Genomic DNA, 18,415 nt, shown 5'->3' with positions numbered 1-18,415 from the left:
ATTTGTACCTATGCGTTTATTGAAATTGTAATCAAAATATTGAGCCTTTATCTAAAAACATTTTAGAACATAAATAAAGCTCATGAAATGAGCACGGCATGAAGCCTGTACCTAAATGCACTGACTTAATATGAAAGAAATAGACACACAAAGCAGAACAAAAACGTCAAGAAATGTGGATCCCAATGACGTTTCGCACCATTTGCATTGATGATAAAAACGCTTACGTAAATTTTGAGTCAAGATAAATGTTTCGTACAGAAAAGAGCTTAATGTCGTAAGCATTAAGTGTCAAATTTGCAAACATAAGTACCAACACTGTTAAAAAATTTAGTCCGATGGCACTAAACGTAACGTATTTACGTCAAACAACGTCAAACGAGAATAATGAACGAATGGAGTCACTTTGGTACACTTTAATATGTATTACTGTACAGGAAAATATTAAAATTGAAGTAATAAATAAAACAAATTTAATTTAATCGGGAGCTCAAATAAAATTAATTCGTGGTTCAAATTCAAACAAATTAAATTTTTAATTCGTAAGTATACGTCTTTAAATACTAATTTCCTTGAAATAAATTCTACTTATTAAATAACTGTGTATTTAAGATCTACATTTACTCATAGCACGGGGGCACGGGGACATTTAGATACTGATTGGATTTTTTTTATAAAGTCTACCTATACTTTATAAAAAAAAATCCTGTGGTTGTCACTGTGTTCCGACAGGTTTAGCATTTACTGTTAGTCGATATAAGCCCTTATTGGTGGTGTATATGTCGGAAACAGGGAAATGGGCCAAACACACAAGTGCCGTTTTGCCTTGTTTAAAACTGTATCACCCCTATCTCTTGCTATAATTAAATAGCAGTCCACTTTGCACGTCGCATAGGTTTTCTTGGAAATCTTCAATTTAAACATAATATTATTTCTTATGAATTCCATATAAAAATATAAAAAAATATTGACCTCACATCGACTCAATAGAATTTTGTTCCTTGACATCCCTTCTTTGGTACTAACAAATTAATTTATTCAAAACCATAAAATTACCACCAGATTACATAAATTATGTAATGCTATCCAAAGAACTAACCGAAAGAAATACATTCCATCCTTTTTCCTTGTTTTATCATTGTTATTTTTACATATTTTAACGGCACATTTCGTAATTGTTGACAACTTCACATATGAGCGTTTCAAACAAGACTAAACGAAAAAGTAATGCATGATCTGTTTTGACATCACTTTTGTGGGGCCATTTTTGGCGGCTGATTGGGTATCCAGTTCTTTATACTATATCAATGCCTAAATGTTAGTAATTAAATACTCCTAAGTAAAGAAAGCGCCCATTCTCCTGAAAAACCTGGGCTCGTTTCTATGCTAGGTGTATGGCAATCGAGTAAGATCATGTTGGATAAGAAAAATAGGAAAGTGGCCGGTAGTTTTCGTATGTGTTGCATTTAGAGCGGAGTTGATTGGTGTATTAATAGATGAACCATGTGGGATCGATCCTTTTCCAGAGCAATAATTTGCGTAATAGTCCCTGACTTTTGATGTTACTGTAAACTAGTTTCTAAGTTGCAGAGCAGTCAACTTCTTGTAAAGGTAACACATGGGCTAGATATGCCGAATACAGTTGGTGAACGACAAAAAACCAGAGTGGTCTAACGAATTGCAAAATATTATATTTCTTCTGTGACATCACCATTTATTAAATTGTACAACGGGATTTAATCGCGTACTTATCTAAGTTTTAAGATTTACCTCCGACGTTTCGAGGACGGCGTTGTCCCCGTGGTCTCGGAGATACGCGATTAAGTCCCGTTCTACAATTTAATAATGTGTAAAAATCGTGAAAGTTTAAATCAGTGTTACATCACCACTTATCACAAAAGTAGCCACTTCTGCCACCTTCACGAGTCAAATTGGCCCCTAGTTGTGCCCTCTGAATGTAAATTTAGCAGTAAACGCATGGTAGTTATTGCCCATGACCACTTGACCAGTGATTGCCCGCATTTTTAAATAAACATTGTTGTGTGTTAACAGTCCACAATGTTTTTTTTTCAATAGACATTGGGCAGCAGCAAGGCAGGCCGTTATTTTAAAATCCGTTCAAGCCTGATGGATGTATATTGAGATCAAATACCTAGGTATCATATTTCAATTAAATATACCACCCTGCCATGCTTACATACCTACATACTACTCGAACTCACTAAAGTGATCATCAAATGCATAAACTCAACTATTGGTTTGATACTTTGATACGATTAAGAAATTGCGTGTGCCTTTAAGTGGATAACGAAATATGGTTTGTTTTTTCCACTGCTAACACATGGTGATATCAGTAGAAACAAGTATAAGATCATTAATATTCACAGAAAGTGAAAACATCAAACCGAAGCAATATAGGAAATAGGGAAAACATTCATACTTAATTTTTTTATTATCGCGTTATTCTAAAGGTCCATAAAGCACAAACAATACGAGTTTCCGTTTTAGTTACTCGTGTAGGTACAAACATATTAATATGTATAATAATTTATGAGTTAAAAAATGTGATTCTAAAGACCAAACGAGACCGCTATAAGTAGATATTAATTAATTAGGGACTCGAACATTCCATCTCATCCTGTTTCTGTTCTCAATCCGATTGTCTTGTCAGGCAAATATCAATAATAGGAGTTTTTTTTTACATTTTAGATTAAGTATGGCATGACTTATATAAATAAGACTTTAATGAACTGCTTATTTTCTAGTCCATCACAATGCTTAGCTATAACTAAAAATCTCGATCTTCAAGATACATAAATATATGTAAAATTTGTTTAATATATTGATCATATATTTGTTGTTGTATTTTAGACCTAATTTAAAGTAAATTTTCGTTGTAAGCGTTGACTATTCGTTTGTAAAAAAGTCATTTTCCTACCTAATAACAGCAGCGTAGCGTAGGTACCTACCTAGTTGGTTGTTCTACATGGTGTATATTTATTTCTCAAGTTGAATAATGTCAGGCAACTTTTATCGATATTTGCATTAACTGCCTCAAATTCGGGATGTCGAGAAGAACGAATATGATAGCAGATGTAATCAATATTAGGGCGTCCCTCGCGTAACAAGAGGTACTTATCTAAGTGCCGTGACGTGACGCTCCAAGATTTGTATTTCACGTTAGTAAGGTAAACGTACTAATGCTCGACATCCTAATGCCCAATAGATGACACCCTGCTGTCACCTCTATTGAAAATGACTTAAGTTTCAAGATGACATGTACTGGGACCGCGTCGAGCACCAGTACGTTTACCTTATCATATTTTAAAATCATAGGTAATACTTATGTATTATCCTTATTATTATAAGTATACTATACACCCAAGTATTGTAGGTCCCAAATGATATGTAAATATGATGCTAAGTGGGAACACATTTAAGATATATATCATATGTATGTACTTTTATTTCTTAGTAAATTAGGACTCGTGTCCAGTTGTTATTGTATTTAAAACATTTTCTCTAAATTGTATTGATGGGTAATGGATAGCGCGGGTGTTATAGGTATAACTATATATAGATATGTGTACATATTAGAGTAAGTGTTCGACATTACGTGTGCGAAGTCTGGCAGTGTGTTTGTGTTCCGTTGAGCTTTGTTCCATGTTTGCGATGCGCGAGCGCGTATATTGTGATGCCGAGTAGTATTATATATCGATTAATATATTATTTATTAATAAACCACATGTTCATATTTGGTGCTGTTTTATTTGCCCGAAAGGTAATTTTCGCAAGCTTTTATTTTAGTTCAATATGTCCCAGTGTCTATAAAGACGGGCTGATCGAAAAATCATCCAAATTAAATTTGATTTAGATACTTTCTGGTTTCCGCTTGAGTTATAAATCATACCTACATATAGCGGCTACCTTTGGCGGCTATCGAATGTTATGGTAAAAAACTTCTCTGTTTGCAACTTTTATTAATACACACACTATTTCGCACATATATCACTGTCACATAACATAATATTATGTGGCTCATAAGTCTCATAACCAGCCAATAGCCAGGCGGCGCCACACTTACCTAGCGCCCTGGCCCGGCATAGCGGAGCTTTGTAACCTCTACGGGGCTACGCGGTGCATCAAAACCGCTCGCTCGTAGCCTCTATCCAATACAATATTCAATCAATGAGGTCTATACAATACCGCTTGAATAAAATTCAGATTTTGCGCTTATTGGCTATGTGTAAAAATTACGTAGTTATTTAATATGTATGGCTGTTATAAACGCGTAGCACGTGATACGCCGCGCGCGTCGCCTAGCAACCGTTGCTCATATTTATGCGTCCTACGAAATATTTTTGTTTTTATTATAGCACGAAAATGTCGCATGACGACTGCCCATGGCAACGGCAGTCAAGTGAGCTAAGGAAAAATGTAGTCGAAACGCTAAAATTGTTATTATCACTTAATTAGTATGAAAAGATGAAGCATAGCTAAGGGATAGATTTACGGTGAGGTAACTTGGGAGAAGACCGTGACGCTAACATGTCAGGTAAGTAAAGAATTTGTACGTACTTACAAAGAAGTTTTACGCATTAAGAAACAAAATGTCTGTTTGTAAGTACCTATACCTATAAGTAAACTAGCAAAGAAAATTAGATACTTTACTACCTACGTACTTATAAACTACAGCAATATTCTTGCTACCATCTGAGTAACATTTAAAATATTCACATTTACATACATTATGTTGTAAGCCGACTTTTGTATATCCCGTACTAGCGACAGTAGCGACCCGCCCCGGCTTCGCACGGGTTAACAAATAATACATAAACCTTCCTCTTGAATCACTCTATCTATTAAAAAAAACCGCATCATAATCCGTTGTGTAGTTTTAAAGATCTAAGCATACAGACAGACAGACAGACAGCGGGAAGCGACTTTGTTTTATACTATGTAGTGATATGAGGTAGCCTATGAAAAAAAAAAGAAAAATAATAAATGAATCCTGTGACACCTATACGAGAAATATTGTGGCATTTAGTTTTGTGGTGCTTCACCGTGCCTGCTAGAATTGTTTTACGAGGCATGTGGGCTAGGAACACGACACCCGAGCATGCCACACGCCACCGGGTCTATCGTACCACATATTTGAGCCTAATAATAAGGCTATAAGATTAGGAAATTAAGAACAAACCTTAAGAATGTTTGTAATAAAGCATCCGGGTGTTGGTATCAATACGTCCCGTATCAATACCTTAAATTATAAATGAAAATAATAATTTAGAACCGGGAGGCGACTTGCCTAGTTTTTGGCTTGTATACTTGTTGTACTGAGGTTGGAGGTTGATTTTGGAGCTTGTGCATTATAGTATTTTTAAATGTTATATATTACACTATACTTTTAAACGCTTATATTATATGTATTTTATAAATAAATAAATACATTTCTTAAGAGCACATAATTATAATATTGGTTTAGGAAAACATTGTCCAATGTTTATAGTTAATTAATATATTTGTTATATGTACTTTATTTATTTTTCATCTTAATAGGTAATTATAGCTAACTTAAGTAATTTATAATATGAATATAAAAGTAAAATATAAAAACACTTACAAATCAATAAAAATGCATATAAACACATTATAAAAAACCTAACCTAGGGTGCCGCCGGCAGCGGGGCAAGGCCCAAGCTACCGGTGGTCAGGGCCGCAGAGAGAGGAACCGGCGGACTATCCGCGCCGTGTCCAAGATCACCGCCTTCTGATAGTTAATATATTTTATTATTAGATATTAAGTAGGTACTTACTCCAAACGTATTCATTGCATGCAACTCATGCGCAAACGCATTGCCATATTTTTTACATGACAACGCCAAATCTGTCAGCGAGCAACGGCCAGTAAGCTGGTTTCTGGCCTACAAAGTTATTGGACAAAAAAATAATCTTTCTTAAAATAAAATATTATCCCGTTTTATATATGCGCTAGCAACTGAAACGTTTAAAGTCGGTGCCAAACCAAATACTGGTTATAATATAATATACTGGGTCTTTCTTTCTTACAAAACTACACCGGTCGGCATTCGATTTGACGGGGTGTTGTGTTGACACTGATTGGCTAAAATTTAAATTTGTAATAGAAATTCTGTCATCAATGTCAACATTTTAATATAAAAATATTAAAATGGTGACAAAATTTCAATTATACATTAAATTATTTTAATAGACTGTACAAGTGTACCTACATAATTATAATAATTAGTTTATAATAGAGTATTCGTCGAAATATTTATTTCACCTCAGCAGCTCGAACAAGGGTACTTTGATTCTTAAAAACAGTGAGCAAAATGCGATTTTGCTCACTGAGTGAGACAAAATGACATTCAAGTGACCTTTATAGTCAAATGTCATTTCAACATGCGGGGTCTAATAAAAGTTCGAAATACTTGGGTTCTATTATCTCTGTCCCTTTCACACTGTTAGCAAAAAGAAATAGACAAAAAAAAGTTAAAACAACATTCAACAGTATATTCACGGTTTATAATAGACCCCCGAAAAACTTCAGACCGCATCGTTCCAAACCACGTACGAGTATGAATTCTTAATAATTAATAAATAAAAATAAAGTTTAAGATTTGATAAAAACTGATAAAATACTATATTTTAGGTATTTTATTGTACAATTAAAATAACGAACTCAAAAAATACACAGATCATCACGCAAAATTAATTATTTTACTTTTAAGAATTTCTACCATAGTTGACAAATAGTACGTATCCGCAATTCGGACCGTATCTTACAAAGATTTTTATTTTTTAAATTGTCGATTGAAGTGTCAGTTAATGTTTGTTATTTCTATATTATTTTAATGGAATTTATTATTACGTTTTGTTTTTGTGTTCCATTGCGGTAATTAAACTTAATTGTTTGTATATCTTAAGAAAACATGAGTGCAGGTATTAAGTGATGAACAAGGATTACATTTTTCAAGTTGTCTAATAGGTATGTTCTCACTGCGCTGAGGTGAAAAATGTTGTGTACTACACGAGATCAAAGTTATTTACATCTCGTGCGCTTTTGAGTCCCTTACTACGCTCAAGATTCTAAATTAGATTCACTCGCTACGCTCGTGAATCTATTATAGAATCTTTCGCTTGCACGGGACTCAAAATAAGCACTCGAAGAAATATCAAACTTTGATCACTTGTTGTACAAATAACTATTGCATTATTAGTAGAGATGCCCCGAATAGTGGTTTTGGCCGTGTACCGAATATTCGGTCACTCTCTCGGCCGAATACCGAATATTCGGCGACCGAATATTCGGCATGAGATGCGAACATGCCAAAAAAACACAACGTTTGCTAAGATATATTTTTTGTAAAACAGAAATAATGAATGTAGTTAGAGTGGATATGCGTTCACTGAGTTAGAGTCAATCGGATCAAATCAGACCCATGATAAAAATAAAATATTTCATAATCAACAAATAATGCTTTAAAAAGGGGCTTCCTATTTAACAACTTTCCAATAATACTTTTTAAATATTAAATATACCTATTTTTTTTTGTGTAACTTTTCTTTTTAGTTAGGGGCAACAGATATTCGGTATTCGGCCGAATAGTAGGCATCATTCGGCTGAATACCGAATATTCGGCAAAGTGGCCGAATAGGCCGAATACCGAATAGTTGCCGAATATTCGTGGCATCTCTAATTATTAGCGTGAATACGTTTGCTGCTGACTGTACTTGAAGCACATCGACCTCGACGGTGTAGTGTTGTATTGCATGAGTTTTAGGTGTTTGCGAATCAATTCGCAATAAATAGTTAACCTTTCAATCGTTAGCAGGTGGCGTGTCGTTCTGAACGGTTTGTATCGCGACTCACCGCCAATCTTATACGTGAACTATACAGGCTGATTACAGGGCGAATATGTATAGAATATATTCTATAACAACTTATACCTAAGTTTTATTCTTTAAATAAACACAAGTATAAGTTTACAGCTCTAGATATGCCAAAACACTTATACTGTTAATACATAGTCATATACATAACTATCCCTAGGATCTTTATTTATCTTACCATAATAAGAGATTTAAAAAAAATCCTAAAACTATACTGATTTACATAGTAGTCTAAAAAAATCCTGATACTACGTTGTAAATCCTGATACTATACTAATTTACATTGAGAAATATTAAGTTACTAAATGCGATCGGTGTTTTGGTCGCAAAGAGTTTCTGCGGTTTATATTGTATCGAAACGAACCTACCTACTTGACATATCTCCATCTCTGTCATTGAATTCTTGTGTAATAACTAACTCCACAGCCGACTTCGGCCACGGCGACTGCTGTCAACTCCGTTGCTGTCGCTGGTGTGATCGCAAGTGGCTGATGTAGCCAGTTGAATTATTGTACAAGTGATGAAGAAGGACTTTCAGAAAATGCTCTAAAAGAATAGAATTTAATTTCGAAGTGTACATTATATTTAAAAAAATAAACTTATGGTTCGGATTATCCATGCCCGCATATCAAAAACTTATACCAGCAAATAAAACATTCGCCCTTCGGTACACACTTCTCACTTACCTATATACTTATCACCACCAGTCTGACAACTGCATGTTTTGATAACTACAGTTTACTTTGGAGAGTGAGTACCGGGGTATCGGTAGGTATGGTGTTAATAATCGGGGTGGGCCTTCGAAGCAAATAAAACTTAATTTGCAAATTTTAACGAAAGGTTCGTAGGTAAAAGAATCTACATAATCTTAAATTTAACCTAGAGGGGAAGTACCTATAAATAAAGGACAAGGTATTAAATGGAGCAGCCTGTAGCAAGTTAACAGGTAGGCGCCTAGGCCGGGAACGGTTCCCGATGGGAAACACGATCAGTCCTAACTATGTCTTCGTACCCAAACGACCTGGAGCACACCTCCATATACACGAGGGATATTAATGGTAGGTTTCCTTATATAACTACCTACCTATAAAAAAATATTAGAGAAATAACACGTTTATGTCGGTAAATAAAATTAGCACCGTCGCTTTTTATCTAACTGCATAAATAAATAAATTAAATAAATACTTAAGTAAGTAACTTATCCCCTGGCCTCTTAATGTTAGTGTTTAACGGTGATGGTCCAGCGTCAACTGCTGTCAGTGTGTTTACTTACCATTTTACCAACATGACTCCGATTAAAAAACGTGAAAACTCCCACTTCTTATGAGAAATGGGAGTTTTCACGTTTTTTAATTCACTTATTGTAACTAAAGCACTTACGATTTAAGGAAGCTGGAGGGTGTGCGTCTCTCCGTGCAATTCCTCAGAGAAGCAGTGTATAGTAAAAAGTAAACCTTCTCAATAACCAGACAGCGAAGAGAGCGACGGAGAAGGAGGCCTCGGCAACCTGAACCGGCTGATCGTGAGGCCGCCGGGCCACAGCGGCAAGGCCAAGCGCGGCCAGCTCTGCTTCGACGCGGCCTTCGAGTGCGGGAACTTGGGCCGGGCAGACCACATCACTGAGCTCGAGTACGATCTCTTCGTGCGGCCCGATACCTGCCGCCCGCGCTCGCGGTTCTGGTATAACTTTACCGTTGAAAATGTGAAGCAGGATCAGGTATGTCTTCTTGATTTCTAAACGATTTCTCATTTTATTATTGACCTTTTAATTTCTAATAGGTTTAATTTCTATTTTCTACCTACTTATCAATTAAAACTACATTACCTAGGCATCGGCCTCTCGTAGAGTAATTAGGTGAGGGTGGGGAGGGTCGATCCCTAGGGGACACTTGGTAAACTTCATTTTTAATCAAACCAAACGAGATACAATTTTTTGCGCTGGTAACACTCATTCATTCGTTCCTAACTTCACGTTCTGTCATGGCACTGTATCGGAAAAGTCAGTGGTTCAAAAATGGCGGACGGTGAAAGATTTTCTGCGTACTATATTCAATTTTCGGTAAGCTTTAACTGGATTTATTTTATAATATGAGATGGAAATGATGTTAGTGAGTGTGCTTATTTTATTTGTTGTTTATTGAAGTGATGATTAACTTGGATTACATTGATATACGCGAACACATGTTTCGAGTACGGCACGTTTTATAATCTTACTATGTATGGGGAGACTTTGTCTTTTTCTTCAGGGGAGATATGATTCCGGGATCATGTCACCCCCAAAGCGATCAAGTATACATTGTAATAAATTTACTTACAAAATGATTCATAGAGCTATCATAAATATTTTCTTTTCTTTAGTAAATCATGCCGCGAAAGTACGACCAGAGAAACACTGATTTAAACGTTCAAGGTTTTTGACTCATTATTGTTTATTAAAACGGAATTTAATGGCGTATAATTCAGTTTTTAATTATACAACCGACTCCGAAAACGGAATTATCCCCGTGGCATTTGAAAAGACGGACTAAAGTTGACATCAACATTTTACGAACTACCCGTACTTGGTCTTTTTTATCAAGTTAAACGTTTTACATACAGGGAATGTTACTCGGTCGACAAAAAACACTTATAACGATATTTGGTTTTCAACCGGCGATATTTGTTTTTATGGATGAAATGCTATTTCAATGGCTTTCCAACCTTATGTACTATAGAACCGACGGTCCATAGAAAAGATTTTAGGATTATGCAGCTCAAACACCGTCCTCGAAACGTGAGCAGTAAATTTCTAAACTTATTTATTATAGTAAACAATAACGACCAGTGATGGGTAAAAAAAATAAAATTGCTGTAGGTATCTGACGCTAAAAATACCTTCATAAGAACTTTTAAAAAATTAGCTTGTTACAAGAAATTTTATGTTAATAACTTAGATTTTTGTTTTTTTTTTGGTACAAAAATTGATTCCCTATTTTATGTTGTTTTATGGATAATACGATTACATTGTTTTTTAAAAGTATAAGATTATGGATTAATATGTGTTTGATATCTTCATATATTAATTTTCTGTAGATAAAGTGAATAAATTAATGTAGATACTACCCTCGAAATATGACATTGCCACTTAAAATCTTTTTACCAAGTGTCCCCAAATCTGGAAGACTTGATCCCTTCGGCTTAGACATCCGATTACCGGCAATACAACTTCAAAGCATGGAAGATGCAATATATATATGTTTGCTGTGTATTTTACAAATTATAGATGCATTGCTAATAGCGATCCGAGTTATATAATCAATGAGAATCTGGTATGGGGAGACATGGTAAAAATATGTTTACCATGTGTCCCAAGAACCAGGGTCACTTGATCCCCCTAGGATCAAGGCTCCCGACCAGGGGTAAACAAGTCTCCCTTACATAGGGGACACATGGTAAAAGTCAACAGTATGGGTTTTCATTAAATAATGATCTAATTTATTGCACAAATCTGTTCTAATTCAAACTATTAATGAAGAGATAAATTCTGAGTCGTATGGTCTATAAAGTTTTTCAATACTACAAATAGTTAAGAAAATGTATGCTAAAAACAAAAGGGGTGATCAACCCTCCCCAGTTTCCCCTATAGCCGTTATACGGGTCCAGAAACTTCTTCAGATTCCTTGTTTTTGAGACACTTCGAAACCATATAATGAACAAAACAATTTAATAACAGCACCTATCGTATTTCAGAGAGTAATATTCAACATAGTCAACTTAGGTAAAGAAAGAACTTTATACAACGGCGAAATGACACCGCTAGTCCGCTCAACCTCGCGTCCAAAATGGTAAGTTTACATTACAAGTTGGTCGGCTACATAAGTTGGCGTGTGCTTGCACACTGGATGCAATTAGTTTCCGTACGTGACGTGACTTATGCACGGTACAATCAAGCTCGACACTTTGATTGTGCTGCGCCCCGCTCCGATCGTAATCAAGTCGACCACGTATGTGCTAGTAGGTATGCTTAGAAGTTAATACCTGATACTATAGATATCTAAGCGTACCTATTTAAATATAGTACAGTGCTAGTGCTACCCAGTCCTGAACGTACTTTAAACGTACAATAACCAATACATATATTCAAACAAAAAGAAGCGGTTCTGCATATGTTTTTACGTTGTCATTTTGTATGGCAGGCAACGCATTCCCCGTCGTTTCATATTCTACCACAAGTCACCAGTGCACCGCGGCCGGCGCGTGTTGAGCCTCGCCTTCGGCTTCGACCGCGAGGAAGATGTTTACCACTTCACGGCGGCTGTGCCCTACTCCTACTCGAGGCTGCAGAAGTATCTCACGCTGTGGGAGAAGCGCGCGCAGACGTTTGCTGCTCGGGAGTGCATTGCGCACACTACGGTGAGAATAGCACACTATCACAAGTGATGAGTGTACTTTAAGCATGGACAGTATTATCATCTTAATAAACATTAAAGTTTTTTCTGTTGCATCGTTACACGACGGCAAAGCAACTTACTCCTAATTTGGCTTTAAATTAGACATGACTTATTAGTTTTAAAATAACCGTCTGCCATCCGAATTTCAAACATTATGGATTGTAAGATTAGACTGATGTTATATGTACGACGAGCTGTTAATAAGCTACGATCAGTAAGGAAGTACCTACCTTAATCTTTTTCTTAAAAATCCTTCTAGCAAAAACGCAAGGTTGATCTCGTCACCATAGGGGATCTCAGGGTCCAGGATAAAGAGATGAGAGAAGAGTCCGCGGTGAAGGGCAATAAGGGTGCTCCAAAGAAGCGCGTCGTGCTCATCCTTGCGCGCACGCATGGCGGCGAGCCGCCTGCGTCTTTCATCTGCCAAGGTATCCATGTACTTACTTAAATTAAATCGCTAGACTGTCAATAGTAATAGTATTATACTTACCACCTTACCCAGCTATGCCAAAAATATCTGATTAGAAAAAAGTATGATATACCTAGTATTAACATTTATTTTCAAAAGTCTATTCCTACCGTAGTAGGTATTATCTTTGTATAACTCTATGAATTTTATGAGGAATTCCTAAAATCAATTTCACTTAGCAGGAGCTATTCTTGTCAACCCATTTAAAAATCCCACCCCGATTATGTTTTTTTATTTATTTACAGGTATCCTTGATTATTTCTTAACTTCATCGGAAAAGGCTTTGGCGCTCCGCAGCAACGTAGCCATCCAGGTAATAAGTAGTAAAATAATGCAGTTAATTTCTCTGAAATCAATAGACAATCTAAATCTAAACCTAAAATAACCAAACATAAGAATGTCAATTTCGTACACTGAAGTACATACTCCAATGTTGTTACCTATCCCAAATACCAACGTAAGAATATAATATTACCTATATAATTAGTACTACCCACAGGTGGTGCCTATGTTGAACCCCGACGGCGTGTTCCTGGGTAACCAGCGCTCAGATCTGCTGGGCGCCGACCTCAACCGCAGCTGGATTACCGCCTCCACCTTCGCTCACCCTGCCGCCGTGGCCGTCAACGATCTTGTGTCCAAGCTCGTCGCTGAGAAGGTGACATTGGTGCAACTCTCTTATTAGATCTGCCGTATTTCTGAACAACCTGCGGTGGAACCTGCTGGGGTCCTACTTCCACGGGTGACGTGCCGACGTGACCATCAACTCCAATATCGTCGCTGCCAAGTAATACGGAGCGAAAGTTGGTACAACTAGCGCCATCTAGGATGTTGTCTACACAATTTTGAATTTATTTAATGCCATTTCTGTACCTACCTATCTTTGGACTGAAAATCGGTAGTAATCAATAATATAATTTGATACAATACAACAAAGTAATTGTTCACATTTTAATTACATTTAGATTGATTTAATTCATAATAGTAAAAATTAATGTAATATATTGTAATCAACATTGTTTTGTGTTTCCAGTCTCTTCAATTGGATTTTATAATCGATTTGCACGCGGACATAAGCTTTGAAGGAGTCTTCGTTAGAGGAAACTCATATGATGATGTGTACAGGTACGAAGTAGCGTGAGATATCGGAATTCTCTTCGGGTTTTAAAAATTCTTCAGCATCGGCTATTGAATTACAAAAAAAAAATTAATAAATATAAAGAGCCATTTCGAAGTCAGCAATACTAGCTATTAGCAGCAATATTAGCTTAGCACCTTCGCATACAAACTTCTATGCATGGTGATGGACTGATAGTGGTGCCTTTTCTGATATCGGCTCCATAAGTTCCCAAACTTCGAGTTTCAAGTTATTTTTACTCGTATGTCGTTTGAAGTTGTCGGTTGATGCACTTTTTAACCGTGAAAAACAACTCGCTCTAGGTTTGAGCGTCACGCCGTCCTTCCAAAATTCCTGGCGTCCCGCGTGGAGGCCTGGCGTCCCGAGGCGTGCCTGTACAACGCGGACCCACTGGCCGCCGGCACGGCGCGCCGGGCACTGCCAGAGGGCGCCATAGACGCCTACACTTTACTTGTGTCGCTGGGAGGCCGCCGACTCACTCCCAAGGGACCCTACATACATTATACTGAAGATGCTTGTATCCTTTACAATGTTTTATATTGTACTATATGCACGAAATTAGTGGAAAATTGGTGTACTACTAACGCCACCTGGTTATGATAGTAACAAACAGATATGAACATTGGATGTGTAAACAACTAAGCAAAGTAAGTAAATTATTGTTAATGTAATATGAATTTGCTATTACATACTTAATACGTTTAATAGGATACTAAATTATTACTATTGTTATCACTGTGTTGACCTACTAGCGACATCTAGTCTATAAATTAAACTTTTAAATCCTATTTTTATCTTATACTATAAATCGTAAAACTTGCTTTATAACAACTCGTTTGTAAATAAATAAAATATATAACTTTACCAAAGACATATGTAGGTAACTCCGTATGTACGACATATGTACTATCTAATCTCTTTGGCTTTACTGTACTAGCTACTCTTGCTACCCCAGTGTGGATACTGCTAGCACCATCTTGTTTCGTAATAGTGCACTATTATAATTTACATTCGTTTGCTGTAATAAATGCGTTGCAATTATTAATGAAGAGAGTAGTTAACTAAGCGACTAAGCACAGATGCTAAAATCGGCCGATCTATAGTGAAGGCTCTCTGCGACTACTACCGACACATCGGCGTCATACCCCCGCGACAAGGAGCACCAACCAAGAAGAAAGATGGGCGCGGACGGCGTCGGCGTCGGCGCCCCGCCGCCGACAGAGAAAGGCCAGTCCGCCGCACATGGTCCCCAATGTCCCCACACGAACACTTACCGCACATACATACCAAAATGTACGATTTATGCACTAATCTTGTCTTTTACCGCACAGCTGCAACACTCGTGTGATTCGACACCCATTCACAGGAACACACAAGCGAGGATGTCAAACTTATCTCGGTAACTACATCACCAAGTAATTACGTAACTGACACTATTTTATTCCTTTTTTGAAAATAATCTGACACCTATTCACACTTAAATAAAATTTTGGAAATTGTTTTGAGTTAAAAGAACATTTAATCGGCTCCCACGGCTCATATATGAGCCAGAACGCTTATGGTGACGTCATATCGTGGGATTCGACAGATTAAACTATCATTACTGCTGTAACCTCAGTGAGGACTATTAGCAATAGGTATCGCAATTGCTGATAAAGATTCATGATGACAGGTCGCCAAGCTCAAGTCCCGAACGGCGTGTATTAGCCGGGCGGGTGCTGTCGCCGCCGCTGCCCGCGGCGTCGCCGCCGCCGCTGCGGGCGCTACCGCCGCGCTCCACGCGACTCCGCCGCACCAAGCCCAGAATAGAGCCGGATTTCGACCCGCTATTGCCCCTTATCACAGGTACACTGTGGCTGGTGGTTTTAACGCATAATTTAAGGTTGTACCGACGTAACACATCTAAGCATGTAATAATAGTATTAAGCAAACGCCAACTATTACATAAACCCTAGAGGTTTCCAATAGTGGCATGCATGTAAAAATTGTAATGAAATTTAAAGTGAATAAATAAATCATCATCTTCCTCGCGTTGTCCCGGCATTTTGCCACGGCTCATGGGAGCCTGGGGTCCGCTTGGCAACTAATCCCAGGAATTGGCGTGGGCACTAGTTTTTACGAAAGCGACTGCCATCTGACATTCCAACCCAGAGGGTAAACTAGGCCCGTATTGGGATTAGTCCGGTTTCCTCACGATGTTTTCCTTCACCGAAAAGCAACTGGTAAATATCAAATGATATTTCGTACATAAGTTCCGAAAAACTCATTGGTACGAGCCGGGGTTTGAACCCGCGACCTCCGGATTGCAAGTCGCATGCTCTTACCGTCAGGCCATCAGCGCTTTTTTAAATAAAAAATAAATAAAAACACGGCATTTCCCGGCTAGCAGATATCGAAGCTGTTGATGTTCATTTTTAGGGTTCCGTACCCAAAGGGTAAAAACGGGACCCTATTACTAAGACTTCTCTGTCCATCTGTCACCAGGCTGTATCTCATTGAACCGTGATAGCTAGACAGTTGAAATTTTCACAGATGATGTATTTCTGTTGCCGCTATAATAACTAATACTAAAAAAGTACGGAACCCTCGGTGGGCGAGTCCGACTCGCACCTGTCCGGTTTGAGCCCATCAACGTGCAAACTAGCGCCACTGCTAAATAATCGTGATTATTTAAATTTAACGGAAGATATTAAAAAAAGGGGGCCGCTGCATACTGTATCTTGTATTAAAGTACCTTTTGAATACATCAAACTAGTTTCTATGTTGCTGGATTCGTCAATCTATGAACTCAAAACAAAAACGGCCGTTTTAACTTTGGACGCATAGATCGACGAATCCTGCAACATAGCCTTTTTTAAATATATTTCGTTAAATTTAAATAATCACGATTATTTAGCAGTGGCGCTAGTGTGCACGTTGATGGGCTCTTAAAGAAGACTAGTTTCTTCTTAGGTTAAGTTACTGACATATGTATGTCGATAGATGGCGCTAGTAGTACCGTGTTTCAAGAGCTCTTTGCTTCACCATTAATGTTTATTACGTAAATAAAGTCAAGAGTAACGTTACGTTGTATAACGTTTTATTTCAAAACATAGACCCGCGTAACCTTGCCCTTTATGTTAAAGCCATACAAAGTTAGGCAACTTGAACACATTGTTCAATCTACCGACTGTGCAACGTGACATCTAGCACGCGGAGAAAGATTGGCAGGCCGTTAGCATTATACTCGCATATATTTACTCAGTCCCGTTTTACAAGTTACTGTCGCTTTCTATTGTCTCCATAAACGTCACTATGAAAATGGGCAATCCACACTTTGCCACGTCAAAATCGGTGAAGAGCTAGCTTAGACGGACTTTAGACATGTTTATAAACAGTAGATACGTTTGCAGGCACAGCTGTCCGCACGCCCCGCCTGTCTGTGGTGAACCTGAGTGCCATCGTCCGCACGCCGACGGGCCGCGATCCTCGCCCGAGACTCGCGCGCCCGGCGCGACCCTCGCACCCGAGGTTTACCAGCGACGAGTACGACACGCACGACTCTGACTCGTAGGCGACGTGAGAATCGGCATGTGTGCCGCCTGTCCGTGGTGAACCTGAGTGCCATCGTCCGCACGCCGACGGGCCGCGACCCTCGCCCGAGACTCGCGCGCCCGGCCCGACCCTCGCACCCGAGGTTTACCAGCGACGAGTACGACACGCACGACTCTGACTCGTAGGCGACGTGAGAATCGGCATGTGTGCCGCCTGTCCGTGGTGAACCTGAGTGCCATCGTCCGCACGCCGACGGGCCGCGATCCTCGCCCGAGACTCGCGCGCCCGGCCCGACCCTCGCACCCTAGGTTTACCAGCGACGAGTACGACACGCACGACTCTGACTCGTAGGCGACGTGAGAATCGGCATGTGTGCCGCCTGTCCGTGGTGAACCTGAGTGCCATCGTCCGCACGCCGACGGGCCGCGATCCTCGCCCGAGACTCGCGCGCCCGGCGCGACCCTCGCACCCGAGGTTTACCAGCGACGAGTACGACACGCACGACTCTGACTCGTAGGCGACGTGAGAATCGGCATGTGTGCCGCCTGTCCGTGGTGAACCTGAGTGCCATCGTCCGCACGCCGACGGGCCGCGATCCTCGCACGAGACTCGCGCGCCCGGCGCGACCCTCGCACCCGAGGTTTACCAGCGACGAGTACGACACGCACGACTCTGACTCGTAGGCGACGTGAGAATCGGCATGTGTGCCGCCTGTCCGTGGTGAACCTGAGTGCCATCGTCCGCACGCCGACGGGCCGCGATCCTCGCACGAGACTCGCGCGCCCGGCGCGACCCTCGCACCCGAGGTTTACCAGCGACGAGTACGACACGCACGACTCTGACTCGTAGGCGACGTGAGAATCAGCAGTAATCATTGTGAAGGAATCGTTCCGAAGATACATACATGGACAAATGAGAATAGGTCGAATA

The 18,415-nt window shown here is 39.1% G+C and overlaps 1 protein-coding gene across 1 annotated transcript; it reads left to right on the top strand.

The window, feature by feature from the left end:
• The first annotated feature begins 8,914 nt into the window (after positions 1–8,914).
• On the top strand, positions 8,915–17,522 carry LOC134648173 (cytosolic carboxypeptidase 6-like). Its single transcript, XM_063502653.1, has 12 exons — positions 8,915–8,972; positions 9,378–9,631; positions 11,644–11,738; positions 12,090–12,306; positions 12,604–12,772; positions 13,059–13,126; positions 13,313–13,471; positions 13,847–13,938; positions 14,254–14,468; positions 15,031–15,244; positions 15,624–15,796; positions 17,344–17,522. The coding sequence occupies exons 1-12, from the start codon at positions 8,915–8,917 to the stop codon at positions 17,502–17,504; spliced, it is 1,875 nt and encodes a 624-aa protein (XP_063358723.1). The 3' UTR covers positions 17,505–17,522.
• Positions 17,523–18,415: the final 893 nt, after the last annotated feature.

Source organism: Cydia amplana, chromosome 5 (assembly GCF_948474715.1).
Source record: "Cydia amplana chromosome 5, ilCydAmpl1.1, whole genome shotgun sequence".
Lineage (NCBI taxonomy): Eukaryota > Metazoa > Arthropoda > Insecta > Lepidoptera > Tortricidae > Cydia > Cydia amplana.
Note: the sequence above shows the minus strand (reverse complement) of the source record. Positions and strands in the feature narration are given on the sequence as shown.